The sequence below is a fragment of the Bos mutus genome, chromosome 3 (assembly GCF_027580195.1).
Source record: "Bos mutus isolate GX-2022 chromosome 3, NWIPB_WYAK_1.1, whole genome shotgun sequence".
In the NCBI taxonomy this organism is placed as follows: domain Eukaryota; kingdom Metazoa; phylum Chordata; class Mammalia; order Artiodactyla; family Bovidae; genus Bos; species Bos mutus.
The window spans coordinates 106113887-106133239 of record NC_091619.1 but is presented as its reverse complement, the minus strand read 5'-3'; the positions used below and the strand labels follow the sequence as shown (position 1 = coordinate 106133239).

General features: G+C 43.7%; 1 protein-coding gene across 1 annotated transcript; it reads right to left on the bottom strand.

Annotated features, from left to right (window-relative positions):
* Nucleotides 1-1861: 1861 nt before the first annotated feature.
* SNIP1 (Smad nuclear interacting protein 1) lies at nucleotides 1862-18350 on the bottom strand. The gene is made up of 4 exons (XM_005893253.2): nucleotides 18043-18350; nucleotides 15958-16060; nucleotides 4471-5075; nucleotides 1862-3335 (listed from the first exon to the last, which is right to left on the bottom strand). Exons 1-4 carry the CDS (start codon nucleotides 18267-18269, stop codon nucleotides 3071-3073), a joined length of 1200 nt encoding a protein of 399 aa, XP_005893315.2. The 5' UTR covers nucleotides 18270-18350; the 3' UTR covers nucleotides 1862-3070.
* Nucleotides 18351-19353: the final 1003 nt, after the last annotated feature.

Sequence of the window (19353 nt, the reverse complement as noted above, 5' to 3'; positions counted from 1 at the left end):
TCTCCTGAGAAACCTGTATGCGGGTCAAGAAGCAACAGTTAGAACCTTATACGGAACAACCGACTGTTTCAAAATTGAGAAAGAAGGACAAGGTTTATTTGTCACCCTGTTTATTTAACTTATATGCAGACTGCGTCATGCAAAATGCCAGGCTGGATGAGTTACAAGCTAGAATCAAGGTTTCTGGGAGAAATATCAACCACCTGATATGCAGATACACTTTAAGGGCAGAAAGTGAAGAGGAACTAAAGAGTCTCTTGACGAGGGTGAAAGAGAAGAGTGAAAAAGCGGGCTTAAAATTCAATATTAAAAAAACTAAGATCACAGCATTCAATCCCATGACTTCATGGCAATTAAAAGGGGAAAAGGTGGAAGCAGTGACAGATTTTATTTTCTTGAGCTCTAAAATCACTGCCGATGGTGACTGCAGCCATGAAATTAGAAGATGATTGGTTCTCAGAAGAAAAGTTATGACAAACCTAGACAGCATATTTAAAAAGCAAAGACATCACTTTGCTGACAAAGGTCCATATAGTCAAGGCTATGGTCTTTCCAGTAGTCATGTATGGATGTGAAAGTTGGACCATAAAGAAGGCAGTGTGCCAAAGAATTGAGGCTTTTGAACTGTGGTGCTGGAGAAGACTCTCGAGAGTCCCTTGGGCTACAAGGAGATCAAACCAATCTGAAAGAAAATCAATTCTGAATATTAATAGGAGGGACTGATGGCGGAGGCTGAAGCTCCAATACTTTGTCCACCTGATGTGAAGAGCCGACTCATTGGGAAAGACCCTGATGCTGAGAAAGACTGAAGGCAGAAGAGGGAGACACAGGATGAAATGATTGGACGGCATCACCAATTCAATGGGCATGAACTTGGGCAAACTCCAGGAGATGCTGAGGGACAGGGAAGCCTGCAGTGCTGCACTCCATGGGGTTGCAAATAATTGGACACGACTTGGTGACTGAACAATGCAGGATCTTAGTTCCCCAACCAGGGATAGAACACATACTCCCTGTAGTGGACAGGAGAGTCCTAACCACTGGACTGCCAGAGAAGTCCCCAGAGGGGATCTTTTCATTTCTTTTGAATAAAATTAGTCAGCTGCTCCTCCCCACACTAGGTACTAGTCAACATTTAATGTCGAGTACATACAGATATGAGACCTCAATGGAAATACAATGGTAAGCAAGATCAGCTAACGTTAATGTTGTCTAGTCACTAAGTCACTTGTGTCCCGACTCTTTTGCAACCCCATGGACTTGATAGCCTGCCAGGCTCCTCTATCCATGGGATTTTCTAGGCAAGAATACTTGAGTGGGTTGCCATGTCCTTCTACAGGTGATCTTCCCAACCCAGGGATGGAATCTGAGTTTCCTGCATTGGCAGGTGGATTCTTTTACCACTGAGCCACCAGAGAAGCCCAATAATCTCATTAGTTTCCACCCAAGGGGACCAGCTAGTGGCAGCACGGACTGACTTGCATCATCTCTCCTTCCCATCTCACACCCCATCACCACCTGAGGGTGAGGAGGCAGGGACAGGTGTCAGCTGGTATGAGGCCCACGACGGATAACCTGCCCCAATTCTGACTCTTCTGGGAAGAAAAACCCCCCCACTGCCAACTCAGAAAGCACTGCTGCTTCATCAGGACCACCACTCAAGTCACTGAGATGTGAAGATCTGGATTCCAGGGCAGGTGTGGGCCCTATCACTCCCATTCCCTCTCGACACCCTCCACAACTGTCGACTTCTACTCCCGCAATACTGATTCAAAGATTTCCTTAGCACCAAAATATACTTGTGAACACAAGGTCTTCTGTGCTAGCAAAGAAGTATTTTGAAAGGGGGCTATATTTACAAATTTTATTATTTTTATTCCAAAAATACATATAAATGAAAACCTGCTCCTCAAATGCAGGGAGGCCTTTGCCTATGATATTGTATTACATTGACGTCACAAAACATTCTCATAGGAAACTCAGTATGCGGCTCTTTCACACACAATTTTTTAAATATGTACATATATACATACACACAACAGATGTAAGCAGTTGTGACTTTTCTACTTACACATAATCCTCTGGTGGAAAATTAGAAAATCGGGCAATTCCCATACTTTTCAGCCTTGGGAAGGTAAATACAACTTTTCTGAACGTTGTTTTAAAAAGATGAAACATGTAAACCACACAACCGTCTTCTGACATGTATATGTTGTTAGGATAAAGCAAAGACCCTGCTACATAAATGACTGTTTCTCTCAAGGAAGAAAGAATGGAGAAAACCTCTAAATAAAAATGTGAAGTTGAAGAACAGCTACGATGATCAAAATTGTTCATGTTCCGTGGAGAAATTAGAGTTCTCTCCCAGGAAACAGATCCACGACCCATTTCGGCCTCCTGTGACATGCAGTCAGCACCCGCTGGCAGCGGCCATGGTCCTCCTGTACAGTCGTGAGCTGAAGCAGGCTCCATAAAGCATCTGTTTGAGTCCAACAGTCAATAATGAGGTCATGTGGTAAATCCCACCCACCCATCCAAACCAACCAAGTGCAAAATCAATTTCTATGACTCAAGAGCTCAACCAGGTCAAAGCTTTGGTATATTCTGGAGGCTATTTTGGTGATAACCAAAGCTTAGTAAGATTCTCTGTTCAGGGGTTTGCCCCCCGAGATAAAAACAAACCCGGTCCACAAAGCTTAACAACTATATAAATAGGGTAACTGTACAAAGAAAACAAGCCACAACTCCCCGTTAACCAAGGGTTTATAGTTTCCTAGGCAGCAGTTCTGAAAGCACCAACTCAAGCCATGATGCTTCCACTAAAACACGATGTGTCGGTGAGACTGTTAGGAAAATAAATGCCCACAGGCATGTGGCCAACGTGTCACAGAAAGAAGTTCAACCAAACGTAAGTCATTTTTTTTACACTGGACATAAGCTGGTCAGCAACAGAAGAAAGACTTAAGGCAGTAGGAGGCATTACAGAGAGCACCGTGGTGCCCCATGAGTCAGTCCCAAAGCCTTCGCACAAAGAAAAGGTCTCTCGAGAGCCTGGGCTGTTTTCAGTTTGCTAGCTGTCAGACACCTCTTCCTCTTCCTCGTCGTCCTCGTCTTCTTTCCTGTCTACTTCAGAGGTGTCAGAGGACTCATGGAGCAGAACATACTCTCTACTGCTGAACCCAAACTTAAGGACATCCTTTTCCTTCAGTTCATAGTATCTCTGTGGCTCAATTCGCTTGTTGTTCAGGAATGTCCCGTTGCCGGAGCCAAGGTCAATGATGTAGGGCTTCACCCTGCGGCCAACTGTCCCATCAGCGCGGGTATACTCCACAAGCCTAGCGGAGTAAAGGAGAGAAAGCTGTGAGCGAGATCCAGCCTCAGAGCCTCCAGCTCTTTGCTAACAGTCTGGACAATGTAAATACCTGGCTGAGACTCAGTTCAAGTTCAAACTGTAGAACTCAATGGGAAGGCACAGTCATGGATTTCGAAATTGGGAGCAAGTTAAATCAGTGAGAACTGGTCACTGGGAAAGAGGAATTCATGGTAGATCATAGCTTAAAATGCAGAATCCAAGGCCTCTTGCCATGGTTAAGAAATACTTTTTTTGTGTGTGTGTGTATTTTTAAAAACTTGACACTTTTTGTATTGTTAATAATCAACATAATGCTTCTTTTACCTATATTTCAACATATTTTAGATGCTGTCCCAATAAGAATAAACCAGTATATTTGGACTTCAGAGTCAAGGGAACAGATAAGATGACCAAAATTATTCAAATCAAAACCAATTTGAGGCAGTATGCTACCTCAGTGATTATTTATTAGGCAGGCCACCTGGCTTTGCTGAGCTTCATCGGCTCATCTGTTAAATGGGGTATTAAGACTAGTCCTCACCTCCCCACAGGATTGTTGTGAGCATCCAACAACAACAGATGTACTACAGAAATTGCCAAGATACAGATTCGGCTAACATATGCCAGGCTTTCTCAGCTTTATTTTCATTCTCGGCTTTACTTCCATTTACCTATCATAACAGCCCTGCGAGGGACGTAGAAACTGAGGCCCAGAAGAGCGGCTGGCCCCAGGTAAGTGGCATTGGCAGGATTCAAAATCTGGATTTCAGACACCAACATCTATCCTCTTACACAAGTGTTGGCAATTATTCATATAAAGTGATTATACATTAGAGGAATAATACTCCTTAAATTAGAAGGAATTCCCTGACGGTCCAGGAGTTAGGACTCCATGCTCTCACGGACAAGGACTTGGGTTTGATCCCAGGATGGGGAACTAAAATCCCATAAACCATGCAGGTTCAGCCAAAAAAATAAAAATTAAAAAAAGTTACTATCAGGTATGAGGGATATGGGCTTCTTGTGCACACACACATACACAGATCTCAGTAATCCTAACTGGCCGAGACGTCGGGCTTCTGCTGGCACCGTGGTTTCCTCCGCAGATGGACACTTACCGGTACTGAAAGACGGCATGCTGCTTTGAACAGGAGGGGTGATCGATGGGAATGTCTGCGATGCGGCGGTGCCGGCCCAGGAGGTAAGCGCTCTGCCGGTGGATGTACATCACTGGAAGCACTTCATCGTTTTTAAAGGGGTAGAGACGCCACCGTTTTTTGGGGATACGTGCTTCCGGGGGCTCGCTGTATTTAATAACTACACCCCGAAAGGTGTTAGTGTCCTCAAGAAGTGCCCCAGAAAGTTCGAAGCTTGGCTTCTCTTTAACAGGCACCTCTCTGTCCTTGTTGTTGCCTCCAGGTCCAGGCCGAGGCAGCGCGTCCTGAGACGCGTTACTGCCGGCGCTAACTTCGTTCTTCTGGCGGTGCTCGCGGCGCCGGGTGTTGTGGAACTCCCGCTCGGCTTCCTGAGCCTGAAGGTTCTGAGCATCTCGATCACGTCCCTGAGGCTGCCCGCTGCCAGGCCTCTCGCCTGAGCTTCTCCTCTGGTGGGAATGGCCGCGGTGCCTGTCTCGGTCACTGTTCCGAGCTCGCTTGTGTTCCTGTCCTGAGGGTTCTCGGTGTGGCCGATCTTCCCGGCCTCTCCGAGGATGGTCCTCACGTTCCTGAAATTCAAACAGATTCAGGAAAGTAAAGCCAGTTCATGGTCTCTAAACAGAGCTGCATTCGAGAAGTCATTTCTGATTTGGCGTTCAGAGCAAAATGTCCCACAGAAATAAGGTTACCAGTGGTGGTCATGTTCGCTTGCAAGGCTACCACCCAGTGAAAGTGTTAGCCGCTCAGTTGTGTTTGACTCTTTGCGACCCCACAGACTGTAGCCTGCCAGGCTCCTCTGTCCATGAGATTTCCCAGCCAAGAATACTGGAGTGGGTTGCCATCTCCTTCTCCAAGGTATCCCAGGCTGCTGCCCAAATATAGCTCTAACAGCACACGCCCAGGTTCAGAGCCTGAGAAACAAGAATACCTACAGGCAAACTTAGGGAAAAAACAACTCACAGAGAGAATTAAGTAGTCACATACAAGATAATTCAGTTCAGTTCGGTCACTTAGTCGTGTCCAACTCTTTGCGACCCCTTGGACTGCAGCACGCCAGGCCTCCCTGTCCATCACCAACTCCCGGAGTTTACTCAAACTCATGTCCATTGAGTCAGTGATGCCATCCAACCATCTCATCCTCTGTTGTCCCCTTCTTCTCTTGCCTTCAATCTTTCCCAGCATCAGGGTCTTTTCAAATGAGTCTGCTCTTTGCATCAGGTGGCCAAAGTATTGGAGTTTCAGCTTCAACATCAGTCCTTCCAATGAACATTCAGGACTGATTTCCTTTAGGATGGACCGGCTGGATCTCCTTGCAGTCCAAGATAATTACATAAAGAAAAAAGCTACCTTTCTCTTATGCCAGAAATGAAAATGTATTAATAGTAATTTTGAAAGATCTTATTTCAACAGTAACAAATATTACTCAATACCTAGGAATAAAATTAAGAATTATATAAGAAGAAACCTGTAAAACTTTACTGCAGCTGACCCTTGAACAATGAGGGGGCTGGGGCACAGGGGAACCAATCCTCCAGGCAGCTGTAGTCAGCCCTCTGTATATATGGTTTCCCTATAGGTGGTCCCTCTGTATTTGAGGGTCTGCACCTGCAAATTCAACCAACTCAGGACACGGAGTACTGCAGCCTCTACTACTGAAAACAATCTGCATATACGTGGACCAGTGCAACTCAAACCCATGTTGTCCAAGGGTCAACTGTAACAGATATATTTTTTAAAGATTTGAAGAAATGAAGAAACATACCAAGGCTTCTTTAAAAAAGTACTGAAAATCAGCCTAGTAGGATAATGGGCAAAGAATAGTAATAAGCAATTTTCAAAAGAAGTATTAATAAATACCTAATGAACACATGAAGATAGGTTTATAGCTAAAGTATCAGAGTTCAAGAGGGGGACCTGCCACTATGAAGTGAGGCTCCCCTCCTGGGAAGGGGTAGAGAGGAAATCCCAAGCATCAGGACTGGGACCTTGCCCCGACTTCCTCGCCAACCCTCATCCCTAGCCCTTGCCCCAAGGCCTTCTCCCTACCATCCATAGAGGTCAATTAGGGGTCTGTTTGCTCAGAGCCAGACCCAGTTTTCCTAGACTTCCTAACCTCCAAAGACAAGTACCAAGGGGGAGGGAGCCTCAGACACCCATCCCTCCTACCCCAAGACATTCACAAGCTTGCCACCACCATCTGCCTTGAGTTCACCAGAATTAATCTCATTATCCCCTTTCAGTTCAGTTCAGTTCAGTCGCTCAGTCATGTCCGACTCTTTGCGACCCCATGAATCACAAAGGCCTCCTTGTCCATCAACTCCCGGAGTTTACTCAAACTCATGTCCATGGAGTCGGTGATGCCATCCAGCCATCTCATCCTCTGTCCTCCCCTTCTCCTCCTGCCCCCAATCCCTCCCAGCATCAGGGTCTTTTCCAATGAGTCAACTCTTCACATGAGGTGGCCAAAGTATTGGAGTTTCAGCTTCAGCATCAGTCCTTCCAATGAATACCCAGGACTGATCTCCCTTAGAATGGACTGGTTGGATCTCCTTGCAGTCCAAGGGACTCTCAGGAGTCTTCTCCAACACCACAGTTCAAAAGCATCAATTCTTCGGTGCTCAGCTTTCTTCACAGTCCAACTTTCACATCCATACATGACCACTGGAAAAACCATAGCCTTGACTAGACGGACCTTTGTTGACAAAATAATGGCTCTGCTTTTTATTTATTTTTTTATTTTTTGGCTCTGCTTTTTAATACGCTATCTAGGTTGGTCATAACTTTCCTTCTAAGGAGTAAGCGTGTTTTAATTTCATGGCTGCAATCACCATCTGCAGTGATTTGGGAGCCCAGAAAAATAAAGTCTGACACTGTTTCCACTGTTTCCCCATCTATTTCCCATGAAGTGATGGGACCAGATGCCATGATCTTCGTTTTCTGAATGTTGAGCTTTAAGCCAACTTTTTCACTCTCCTCTTTCACTTTCATCAAGAGGCTTTTTAGTTCCTCTTCACTTTCTGCCATAAGGGTGGTGTCATCTGCATATCTGAGGTGATTGATGTTTCTCCCGGCAATCTTGATTCCAGCTTGTGTTTCTTCCAGCCCAGCGTTTCTCATGATGTACTCTGCATAGAAGTTAAATAAGCAGGGTGACAATATACAGCCTTGACATACTCCTTTTCCTATTTGGAACCAGTCTGTTGTTCCATGTCCACTTCTAACTGTTGCTTCCTGACCTGCATATAGGTTTCTCAAGAGGCAGGTCAGGTGGTCTGGTATTCCCATCTCTTGAAGAATTTTCCACAGTTTATTGTGATTCACACAAAGGCTTTGGCATAGTCAATAAAACAGAAATAGATGTTTTTCTGGAACTCTCTTGCTTTTTCGATTATCCAGTGGATGTTGGCAATTTGATCTCTGGTTCCTCTGCCTTTTCTAAAATCAGCTTGAACATCTGGATATACACAGTTCACGTATTGCTGAAGCCTGGCTTGGAGAATTTTAAGCATTACTTTACTAGCGTGTGAGATGAGTGCAATTGTGCGGTAGTTTGAGCATTCTTTGGCATTGCCTTTCTTTGGGATTGGAATGAAAGCTGATCTTTTCCAGTCCTGTGGCCACTGCTGAGTTTTCCAAATTTGCTGGCATATTGAGTGCAGCACTTGCACAGCATCATCTTTTAGGATTTGAAATAGCTCAACTGGAATTCCATCACCTCCACTAGCTTTGTTCATAGTGATGCTTTCTAAGGCCCACTTGACTTCACATTCCAGGATGTCTGGCTCTGGGTGAGTAATCACACCATCGTGATTATCTTGGTCATGAAGATCTTTTTTGTACAGTTCTTCTGTGTATTCTTGCCACCTCTTCTTAATATCTTCTGCTTCTGTTAGGTCCATATCATTTCTGTCCTTTATCGAGCCCATCTTTGCATGAAATGTTCCCTTGGTATCTCTGATTTTCTTGAAGAGATCTCTAGTCTTCCCCATTCTGTTGTTTTCCTCCACTTCTTTGCACTGATCGCTGAGGAAGGCCTTCTTATCTCTCCTTGCTATTCTTTGAAACTCTGCATTCAGATGCTAATATCTTTCCTGTCCTCCTTTGCTTTTTGCTTCTCTTATTTTCACAGCTATTTGTAAGGCCTCCTCAGACAGCCAATTTGCTTTTTTGCATTTCTTTTCCATGGGGATGGTCTTGATCCCTGTCTCCTGTACAATGTCATGAACCTCCATCCATAGTTCATCAGGCACTCACTCTATCAGATCTAGTCCCTTAAATCTATTTCTCACTTCCACTGTATAATCATATGGGATTTGATTTAGGTCATACCTGAATGGCCTAGTGGTTTTCCCTACTTTCTTCAATTTAAGTCTGAATTTGACAATAAGGAGTTCATGGTCTGAGCCACAGTCAGCTCCTGGTCTTGTTTTTGCTGACTGTATAGAGCTTCTCCACCTTTGGCTGCAAAGAATATAATCAATCTGACTTCAGTGTTGACCATCTGGTGATGTCCATGTGTAGAGTCTTCTCTTGTGTTGTTGGAAGAGGGTGTTTGCTATGACCAGTGCGTTCTCTTGGCAAAACCATGTTAGCCTTTGCCCTGCTTCATTCCGTATTCCAAGGCCAAATTTGCCTGTTACCCCAGGTGTTTCTTGACTTCCTACTTTTGCATTCCAGTCCCCTATAATGAAAAGGACTTCTTTTCTGGGTGTTAGTTCTAAAAGGTCTTGTAGGTCTTCACAGAACCATTCAACTTCAGCTTCTTCAGTGTTACTGGTTGGGGCATAGGCTTGGATTACGGTGATATTGAATGGTTTGCCTTGGAAACGAACAGAGATCATTCTGTCGTTTTTGAGACTGCATCCAAGTACTGCGTTTCAGACTCTTTTGTTGACCATGATGGCTACTCCATTTCTTCTGAGGGATTCCTGCCTACAGTAGTAGATATAATGGTCATCTGACTTCCAACTTGCCTTGATTCATGGAATTACCCCCTTTATCCCTGATTAAATGAGTCACCGTAAGAAGTCACAGACTCCGGGCCATCACTTCCATCTCCCTTGTACTCTAATTCCCATAAGGCTCTGTATATGATGGATTCTGCCCCCAAATTCCACCCTTTTTCAACTCCTAAAGCCACTGTACTTTCTATTTCTTCTGGAAATGGGAAGCTTGGCAAAACCAACCTACATCCTCCACGTCTTCTCAGATAGTTCCTGTCTCTGTTCACTCTGCCTGAGCACTGTTCCCCCGCAGCTCTCTCAAAGGAGCTGGTTTTCTCCTTCTGACCTCCCCTCAGCTCCCGCCATCTTCAGGCCTGGACATATGGCAGGCATTGCCCTTTCTTCTCACTGCCAATTCTAAAACATTCCCCACCTTTTTCTTTTTTCCTAAAAAGATGCGGCAGCGAAAAAAAAAAAAAAAGATGCAGCAGCGAATCTCATGTAAGACTACTGTCACCCATTACTCTCACCGTTGCTGTCATTTACTAATCCTAAATCACGTCCCTTCACTTTATACCAGTTTTACTTCTAGCTCAAGTCATTCTCTCCAGCGTTACCCTTGCTGATTTCAGTACCATGCTGACCTCTCCATTCTTCGCGTTTCTCTCTTCCCATTATCTTATCTGTCACCTCCTTTCTCCTCAGCCACTCACCTCATTGTTACACAGACCTTTTCACTTCTAATAACTGCAGCCCCTCCATTATTTCACTTTCAAGCAGTCTTCTTTCTGCCCATCTTCCCAGCTCGCATTTTACCCAACTCTAACAATCATCCCAGTAAGACTCATCCCAGCCTTTGATACTCTCGCCTCTGCAAAGTCCCTCACTCTCTTGATGCGCTCTCTTCCCTTCCCCTCTAACTGAAATTCCAGGGTCAAGCAGTATGATCACTCCCTCAATCCCCTGTCCCATGCCATTCATGCTGTACTGTCCTGGCAAAACCACAGCCAGCATCAAGCACACTGAAGTGGCAAGAGAAAAGCACAAGCCATCTTGACGGGTCCCACCTTGGTCCTACCTCAGAAGCATGACCCAAGCCTCCTTAATGATGCCCAGCAACCATCCTACATTTTCTTCAACTATTCCTCCTCCCAGATGACTGTTTCAGCCCTTCCCTCTCTCCCTACATAGCCCTCTACATCTCTTATTTACTCAGAAGGGCTTTTCTATGTCTGCCCACTTACCAGTATCTACACCCATTTACTGTTTTCCCTTCCTGTGCCTGTAAGGAAACTATCTGTGCTTCTATCTAAAGCTGATTCCCACACCTGGGAGTCTCCCTCTCATCCAGAATATCTCTGCAGTGATTCCTGCCTCTCCTGTACACAATCTACTTCCCTGATCTGCACTGAACCACTCCTGTCAGCACAGGCGTCTGCTCTTTTCCAAAGCCCATTTCCCATGTTGGCTTCCACTCTATTTCTTCACTCTCTGAGTAAAATTCCTTAAAAGAGTTTGGTGTTAATCAGTCCCCAATTCTTTTTCCATCTTTTTTTTAATTCTCCAATTAGGCTTCATCCTTACTACTCCACTAAAATTGCTGGTCAAGGTCACCAATGACCTACATGTTGCTAAATCCAATGGGTGATTCTGTTTTCATTTCTAGTACATGTATGTATACTAGGCAAAATCAGTAGAAACTTTGGAGAGAATACGACAAATTACATAACCAGACAACACAAAATAATTAACGTTTCAACATACACTCTCAACTATTGATAAATCAAGTAGGATAACAGATACAATATGATTCTTTTTGTTAATTAACATCTTTGCACAGAATACACACACACACCAAAATATAAAGGAAAAGAAGAGAACATAAGCATTACAGAACGTTGAAGTATAAATACCAAACTATTAAAATGGTGACCTCTGGGGATTGAGGAGGTTTTTTTTGTTCATGGGGAGGGGTGTGATTCTGGGGCTAATGACAGAAGTAACTATATACTATGTAAACCATACTCTCACTTTTTATTTTACAGACTTCCATGTTATGATGATGAATAAGCAATTGACAAATTTTTTCCTCAGGTTTCCACAATCCTGTCCCCCACCTCCTTCAAAAAAAAAAAAAAACAAACCAAAATACAGTTGATTTACAATGTTGTATTCATTTCAGGCATATGCAAAGTATTCTGTTACACACATAGACACATTCTTTTTCAAATTCTTTTCCATATTAGGTTATTAAATTATATTGAATATAACTCTGTGTTGAACTTTTCTTTTTTTTAATGGTGGCTGAGTAGTGCAGAAAAGAATATCTCTAAGTACAAGTCAGAGGCTGTGTGTGCTCTTACAATCCAGGTGAAAGTCACTGATTTTCAACTGCCTATCAAGTCCTCAATTCCCTCTGTTGAGAACCATTTCCAAGTTTCTAGCTGATACAAACAAAGTCAGCTTTTTAAGAGATTATTTGAGGTCAGAAGGGGAGTTAGCATAGATAAGCAAACTAAGACACTCCAAAGTAACAATAATCACAAAACAGTTCCATGTGATAGGCCCCAGGATTTACTATAAGTTGCTGATTTAGAAACCAGAGGTAAAAAACCGCAAGCTGAAAAAAGTGTAACACACACACCTTTCTCCAGGGGATCTTCCTGACCCAGGGATAAAACCTAGGTCGCCTACACTGCAGGCATATGTTTGCTGTCTGAGCCACCAGGGAAGCTCCTTTATGTGTGTGTATATATACATATATATACATATATATATAAATAAAACAATCAGGGAGTAAAATGGTGGTCACTAGGAGATGGGAGGTAGGAGGACAAGACTGATGGTATTTAAGGATACTAACAGTAACGAAGAGTAAATAAGCCATAGATAGAGATCTAATGCCCAGAAAAATGAATATAGACAGTAACACTACTCTATAATGATGTAACTTGGTAAATACTGCTTCCATGGCAATCATATTACAATTTATAAATGTATCCAACTAACAGGCTACGTACTGTACCTTTTAAATCTACAAATGTTAACAGGCCAAAATTATTGAATCGTAACCGTGGCAAGTTGTACAAACACACACACAAAGCTACAAGTGGTTTGAGAGGTTTGATCTGGGTATTGTGGTTCCAGTGGCTGAATTCTGAGATAATGAAGGTGATGGCTGACCAACTCATACAACAGATCATCAGGACTGGCTTTGAATCTTTTTAGGCAGCAGGAAGTTGGCTCAAATTCACAGGCAAATCCATTTTGTTAATGCCAGTGTCTCTATTTGCACTTTGTAACCCAGAGGTTCTTTAAAGAGAAGACTGAGGACTTCCCTGGTGGTCCAGTGGTTAAGAAGCTGCCTGCCAATGCAGGGAACATGGGTTTGATCCCTGGTCCGGGAAGACTCCACATGCCACAGGGCAACTAAGCCTGCATACCACAACAAGAGTGTAGCCTCTGCTCACTACAACTAGAGAAAGTCCACACACAGCAATGAAGACCCACAGCAATGAAGACCCAGCACTGTCAAAAATTTAATAAAACTTATAGGAAAGAGCACAAGACATGACTGAACGCCTGTCCCTGGGGACTAAGGACAGGGCAGGAGTGCCTGCTCTGACTGTTCTTGCTCAACTCAGTGCCAGAGTCCCAGCCATGCAGCAAGGGGAAATAAAATGAACATGCTTTGTAAAGGGAGACAGACAGAACTGCCCCTGTGCAGACATGACTATCTATGTAGAAAATCCCAAGTTTTAGGTTGGGATTTATTTAGGCAAAATAAATGAGTTCAGTAAGGTCACAGGATATAAGATAAACATACAAAAATTGATCATATTTCTATGTGTTAGCAATGAACAAGTAAATACTGAAATTCAAAATATCACTTAATGGTAACTTAAAAAAATTACTTAAGTGCAAATCTAACAAAACGCATACAGGACTTGTACACTGAAACACTGATAAAAGAAATCAAAGATCTAAATAAACAGAGACACATCTATATTCAAAGACTGGAAGACTCTATAATTTTTTAAAAATTCTCAAAAAGTACAAGTTTAATACAATTTCAATCAAAATCCTAGCAAGTTTTTTTTATAGATATAAACAAGATTGTTCTAAAATGTATATATGGAAAGACAAAGGAACGAGAATTCCTAAACAATTATTTATTTATTTGGCCATGTCCTGCGGCATGTGCCGTCTTAGTTCTGCCCAGCCAGGGGTCAAACCTATGCCTCAGAGTCTTAACCACTGGCCTACCAGGGAAGCCCCAACAATTTTTAAAAAGAAGAAAGTGAAAGAATCAGTCTGTCCGATTTTAAGACTTCTTATACAGCTACAGTAATCAAGACTGTGGTACTGGCAGAATGACAGACCAATGGCACAGAACAGAGGACCCAGAAATAAAGGCACACACACACTTTCGATTTTTGACAAAGCAAAAGCCATCAAAGGGAGGGGAATCGCCTTTCAACACCTAGCGCTGGAGTAAATGGAGACCCATGGGTGGAAAGGAAGTTTGGTTTAAGGCTCCTGCCTTACATTCAAACAAACTCAAGACAGATCATGGACTTTAAATGAACATTAAAGAAAAAACATATCTTCAGGTTCTAGGGTCAGGGAAGTTCTTAGACATAACACCAAAAGTATAATCTGTAAAAGGAAAAACAGACAAGCTGAACTCCAAACAAATCAAAAACTTTTGCTCTGAGGAAAACTCTTTTAAGAGAATGAACAGACAAGATACAGACGGAAAGAAAATATTGGAAAACCTCTCACTCCAAAAAGGCCTGGTACCTAAGAATATATTACCAAAAAAAAAAAAACCAACTCTTAAAATTCGATAGTAAAAAAACCCAAAACAATCCAACTAGAAAATAGGCCAAAGATCTGAAGAGACGTTTTACTTAAAAGGAAATACAGATGGCAAATAAACACATGAAAACATGCTCAACATTGTTAGCCGCCAGGGACACGCAAATTAAAAATCACAGTATCACTATCACTTGTCAGAATGGTCAAAATGGTCACAATACCAAATGCTGGATCACTCACATTATAAAAAGGGATAGCCACTGTAGGGACTGAATTGTGCCCCCTCCAAATTTATATACTGAAGTCTCAACCCCCACACCTCAGACTGTAACCAGATTTTTTGCAGGTAAGGTCTTTGAAGAACTGATTGAGTTAAAATGAGTAAGGCCCTAATCCAATATGGCTGATGTGGTTAAAGAAGATGTGAGTCAGAGATGGGAGTGCACAGAGGGAAAGACTGTGAGGACCCAACAGAGAAGGCAAGCCAAGGAGAAAGGCCTCAGGAGAAACCAAACTGCTAAAACTTTTATCTCTGACTTCTAGCCTCTAGAACTGTGTGAAAATTAATAGTTTCCATTGTTTAAGGCAACCAGTCTATGGTATTTTGTTATGGAAGACCTGGCAAACTAACATAGCACTCTGGAAAACAACTGATTTCTTAGGGGAAAAAACGGAGAAGGCAATGGCACCCCACTCCAGTACTCTTGCCTGGAAAATCCCATGAACAGAGGAGCCTGGTAGGCTGCAGTCCATGGGGTCGTGAAGAGTCGGACACGACTGAGCGACTTCACTTTCACTTTTCACCTTCATGCATTGGAGAAGAAAATGGCAACCTACTCCATTGTTCTTGCCTGGAGAATCCCAGGGACGGCGGAGCCTAGTGGGCTGCTGTCTATGGGATCACAAAGAGTTGGACACGACTGAAGTGACTTAGCAGCAGCAGGGGGAAAAAAAAAAAAAACACGAGACTACCACACCGTCTAGAAACTGCACTCCTGGGCATCTATCCCAGAGAAACGAAAACTTATGTTCACACAAAAACCTGTACAGAAATGTGTACACAGCAGTCTTATGTCTAATAGCCAAAAACTGCTAACAACCCAGATATACTTTAATGGGCAAATGGTTAAATCCATACCACTGAATACCATTCAGCAATAAAAAGGAAGCAACTACAGACAAAAGCAACAATATAAATGAATTCCAAAAGAATTTAGCCAAGTGGAAAAAGCTAATCCAGAAAGGCTACATACTGTGTGATTCTATTTATATAGCATTCTTGAAGAAACAAAATTACAGAAATGGAGAAGTGATTAGAAGCTGCCAGGAGTTGGAGGGGTAAGGGTGGGAGGGAACTGGGTGTGATATAAAAGAACTACTTGAGGAATCCTGTGGTGATGGAAATGTTTTTGTATCTTGACAGAACTGATGTCAACATTTTGGTTGGGATACTGTTCTTTAATTCTGTAAGATGTTACTATTGGGACAAACTGTTGCTTTACAACTGCATGTGAATCAACAATTATCTCAAAATAAAAAGTTTAACAAAGAAAGAAGAAAAAAGAAAGAAAAAAAGCCCAGTTTTTGGAGAAGCCCACTGCAGGTACAGGAACACATACACAGCACTTTAGCTATGATGGAGAGGCGCTAGGTTTGGAGCCAGTGGAAAACATCTCAGTCCACTTACCTGCTTTACTTTGATTGCTGAGTGGTGAGGACTTCGGCTTCTCTTACTCCGGGGAGACTTGCTTCTTCTCCCTGAGGATTTGTTTTTCTTTTTGGCTGGGGACCTGTTCAGAAAATGGTACACACATTTATCTCAACTTTCATTCCCTCATACAAAACAGCTCCAAGTGTCAGGCGTACCCAACTAACACAAACACCATGTCTTTGCTGATCACGCTAAAAGAATCAGGAGCTTCACTTTTCTGGTCCTATGTCTTCCACATACGTAACTGCCTACTGGAACTTCTCACTTAGATATCTGACAACTCTGGATTCCCAACCACCCAAGACACTTTTCCTGTTTTCTGCCAGCTGGGTAATTAGTGCCACCATCCACCTTGTTCCTCAGGCAAAAAACCTAGAAGTCACCCCGATTCTTTTTCTCCCCTCGACCAACAGCCCCCCATGCTCCTTCCCTACACAATCACAATTTATCAGCAAAGTCTCTGGCTTTATCTCCTGGCTCTCCAAAGTCATTCCTACCACTCTCCTTGATTACTACACTGGATTTCTCCTCCCACCCCCATATCTAGAAGAACACAATTAATTCCACTTCAGGTTCTGTGTATGGGTTGTTCCCTCTGCCTAGATCTTCAACAAGGCAGATTATTCCTATCATTCAGGTCTTAGGTCAAATAGCAGACTTTTCAGACAGCAGCTCAGGGAAAACCACCTCCCTCCACTCTCTCACTATCACATTAACCTACCCTCAAATACTTGTTACTAACTGAGACTACTTTTCCAAATTTGCTTGTTATTTTGTCTCAGGGCTAGAGCACCATCTAGGAGCACCATCTAGAGGCAGACCATCTAAGTTCACCCTTGCAGCCCCAGAACCTAGGACGTTCTTCTTCCCCAACCCTTCACTATTTTCAATTTTATCTGCATATAATTCTACACTATTTTAAGTCAAATTCCACATATTACACGTTTGTATGTATTTTTTTAATGTTTCATATTTTCCCACATTATTTTATAACCTAGAATGGTCTTTAGCACATAATAGGTACTCAGTCCAAAATCACTGCAGATGGCAATTGCAGCAATGAAATTAAAAGACGCTTACTCCTTGGAAGTAAAATTATGACCAACCTAGATAGCATATTAAAAAGCAGAGACATTACTTTGCCAACAAAGGCCTGTCTAGTCAAGGCTATGGTTTTTCCAGCGGTCATGATTGGATGTGAGAGTTGGACTATAAACAAAGCTGAGCGCCAAAGAATTGATGCTTTTGAACTGTGGTGTTGAGAGTCCCTTGGACGGTAGGGAAATCCAACCAGTCCATCCTAAAGGAGATCAATCCTGGGTGTTCATTGAAAGGACTGATGTTTAGTCTGAAACTCCAATACTTTGGCCACCTGATGCGAAGAGCGGACTCATTGGAAAAGACCCTGATGCTGAGAAAGATTGAGCGCGGGAAGAGAAGGGGACGACAGAGGATGAGATGATTGGATGGCATCATCGACTCGATGGACATGGGTTTGGGTGGACTCCAGGAGTTGGTGACAGACAGGGAGGCCTGGCATGCTGCGGTTCATGGGGTCGCAAAGAGTCGGACAAAACTGAGCGACTGAACTGAACTGAAAACTACGTCGAATGAATGAATAAATGAAGGTGTCTATCAAGAGACATTCTCTCCCCGCAAGAATATCAGGTAGATTGCCTAGGCCCTCGATATGTAAACTTCTTGGGACAGATAATTGAAAAGATAACGCCTGCACTCCATTTGCAGGCAGATGGGGAAAATCTTAAATTTAAATTATCACTGCTATCAACTGGACTATATTCGGTGAAATGCTGGGTACACAGAAATGAAGGGGCGAGAGGCTGCGCAACAGGCATTGAGCGCTTAACATCCAGCTGCAACCCAAGTGTTAGGTACCGGAGTAAACATTCTTCCACACAAGCACGACTGGTCACTTCCATCGCTTTAGGATTAAGTCCAAGCTGTCGCGTTCCTCGTTCAAGGTGCGTTTCTGGCGCTAGCCCTGTCCTCCCTTCTCAACGAGCCCTATCTAAGACCCACCCCGGGATGCTTCCCACCTACCGGCTACCTCCTCGGGCTCGGTTCCCGCGGTGACTTGGGCGGCCCGACTCGCCGGCCGGTGGGGACGGGCTACCGCCGGAGGAATCCGGACGGCGGTGGACCGGAGGCGCGGACTCCGGGCTGAGTCGCTCCTGCTTCACCACTACCGCCGGCGCTATCCCCACCATGTCCTCGTCCCTGTGCCTTCGCCGGCTCCCCCGCTCCCGCTCGCTCTTCACCTCCTTCATACCGAGAGGTCTGCGGAGCCAAGGAAAATAGGTCCGTTGCCCTCCTGTCCCAAAGGAAATGACGGACTTGCCTCCGGGACTTCCGCTTCCGGCTGCGCGCTCTCCCAGAAGCCCTTGCAGCGGAGATAACGTGACAAGATTCCGAAGTGGGCGGGGCCTTAGTGACCCGACTCGAGAGGCGGGAGATTCAAGTTTCAAAAGCAAACTTAGGGAAAAGCTCCTATCAAGGATGGCTTCCCTGGTGGCTCAGACGGTAAAGAATCCACCTGCAATGCGGAAGGCCTGGGTTGGGAAGATCCTCTGGAGAAGGGATCGGCTACCCACTCCAGTATTCTGGATACTCCAGTTAGTATCCTGGAGAATTCCATGGACAGAGGAGCCTGGCCCGGATACACGACTCAGCAACTTTCACTTCACTCACTTTCAAGGATGTTTAACTAGTAATTACTAAACAGAGACAACCTGCACTCCCAGCGGTAGGAAAGATGTTCTGTCGCCATTCGCAATGCTATTTATAAGAAAAGTGAAAGTGTCCGACATGGCAGGAATAGTCTTTACCGCTACCAGGGAAGCCCATTTGAATTACAGTTTGCTATTTACAAACTATATGACAAATGGAAAAAAAACCTGACTTGTTAAACGAAATTGTACACGGATTGTGATTACATTTACGTTTGGAGACACCAAGGAAAAAGGAAGAAAATGCAATCACAGATGGCAGCCCGTGGGCAAATCATTAGCATTTCCCCTCTGTTCCTCCACTATCTGATATGTTGTCATTTCTCCATTTAATTAAAAACAAATACCTTTTAAAACGTGGGAACTTCAGATGCCTTCCACTGAGAATCTTTCCCAACCCTTCGCTAAGGAGTCAGAAGACTCCCCATTTTGCAGATGACAAAATGGAGGGTCAACGAAGGTGGCAAGCATCTAATTCAAATTGCGAGCTAGACGCAGCACAGGGATTCAGAACTGATGTTTTTCTGCCTGCTTCCAAGAGTACCGAGGCGACCTGTTGAGCAGGTGGTCTGTTAGCACTGGAAAACTTCCTGCGAAGGCTGAGTTTGAACTCGCGCGCTGCTGG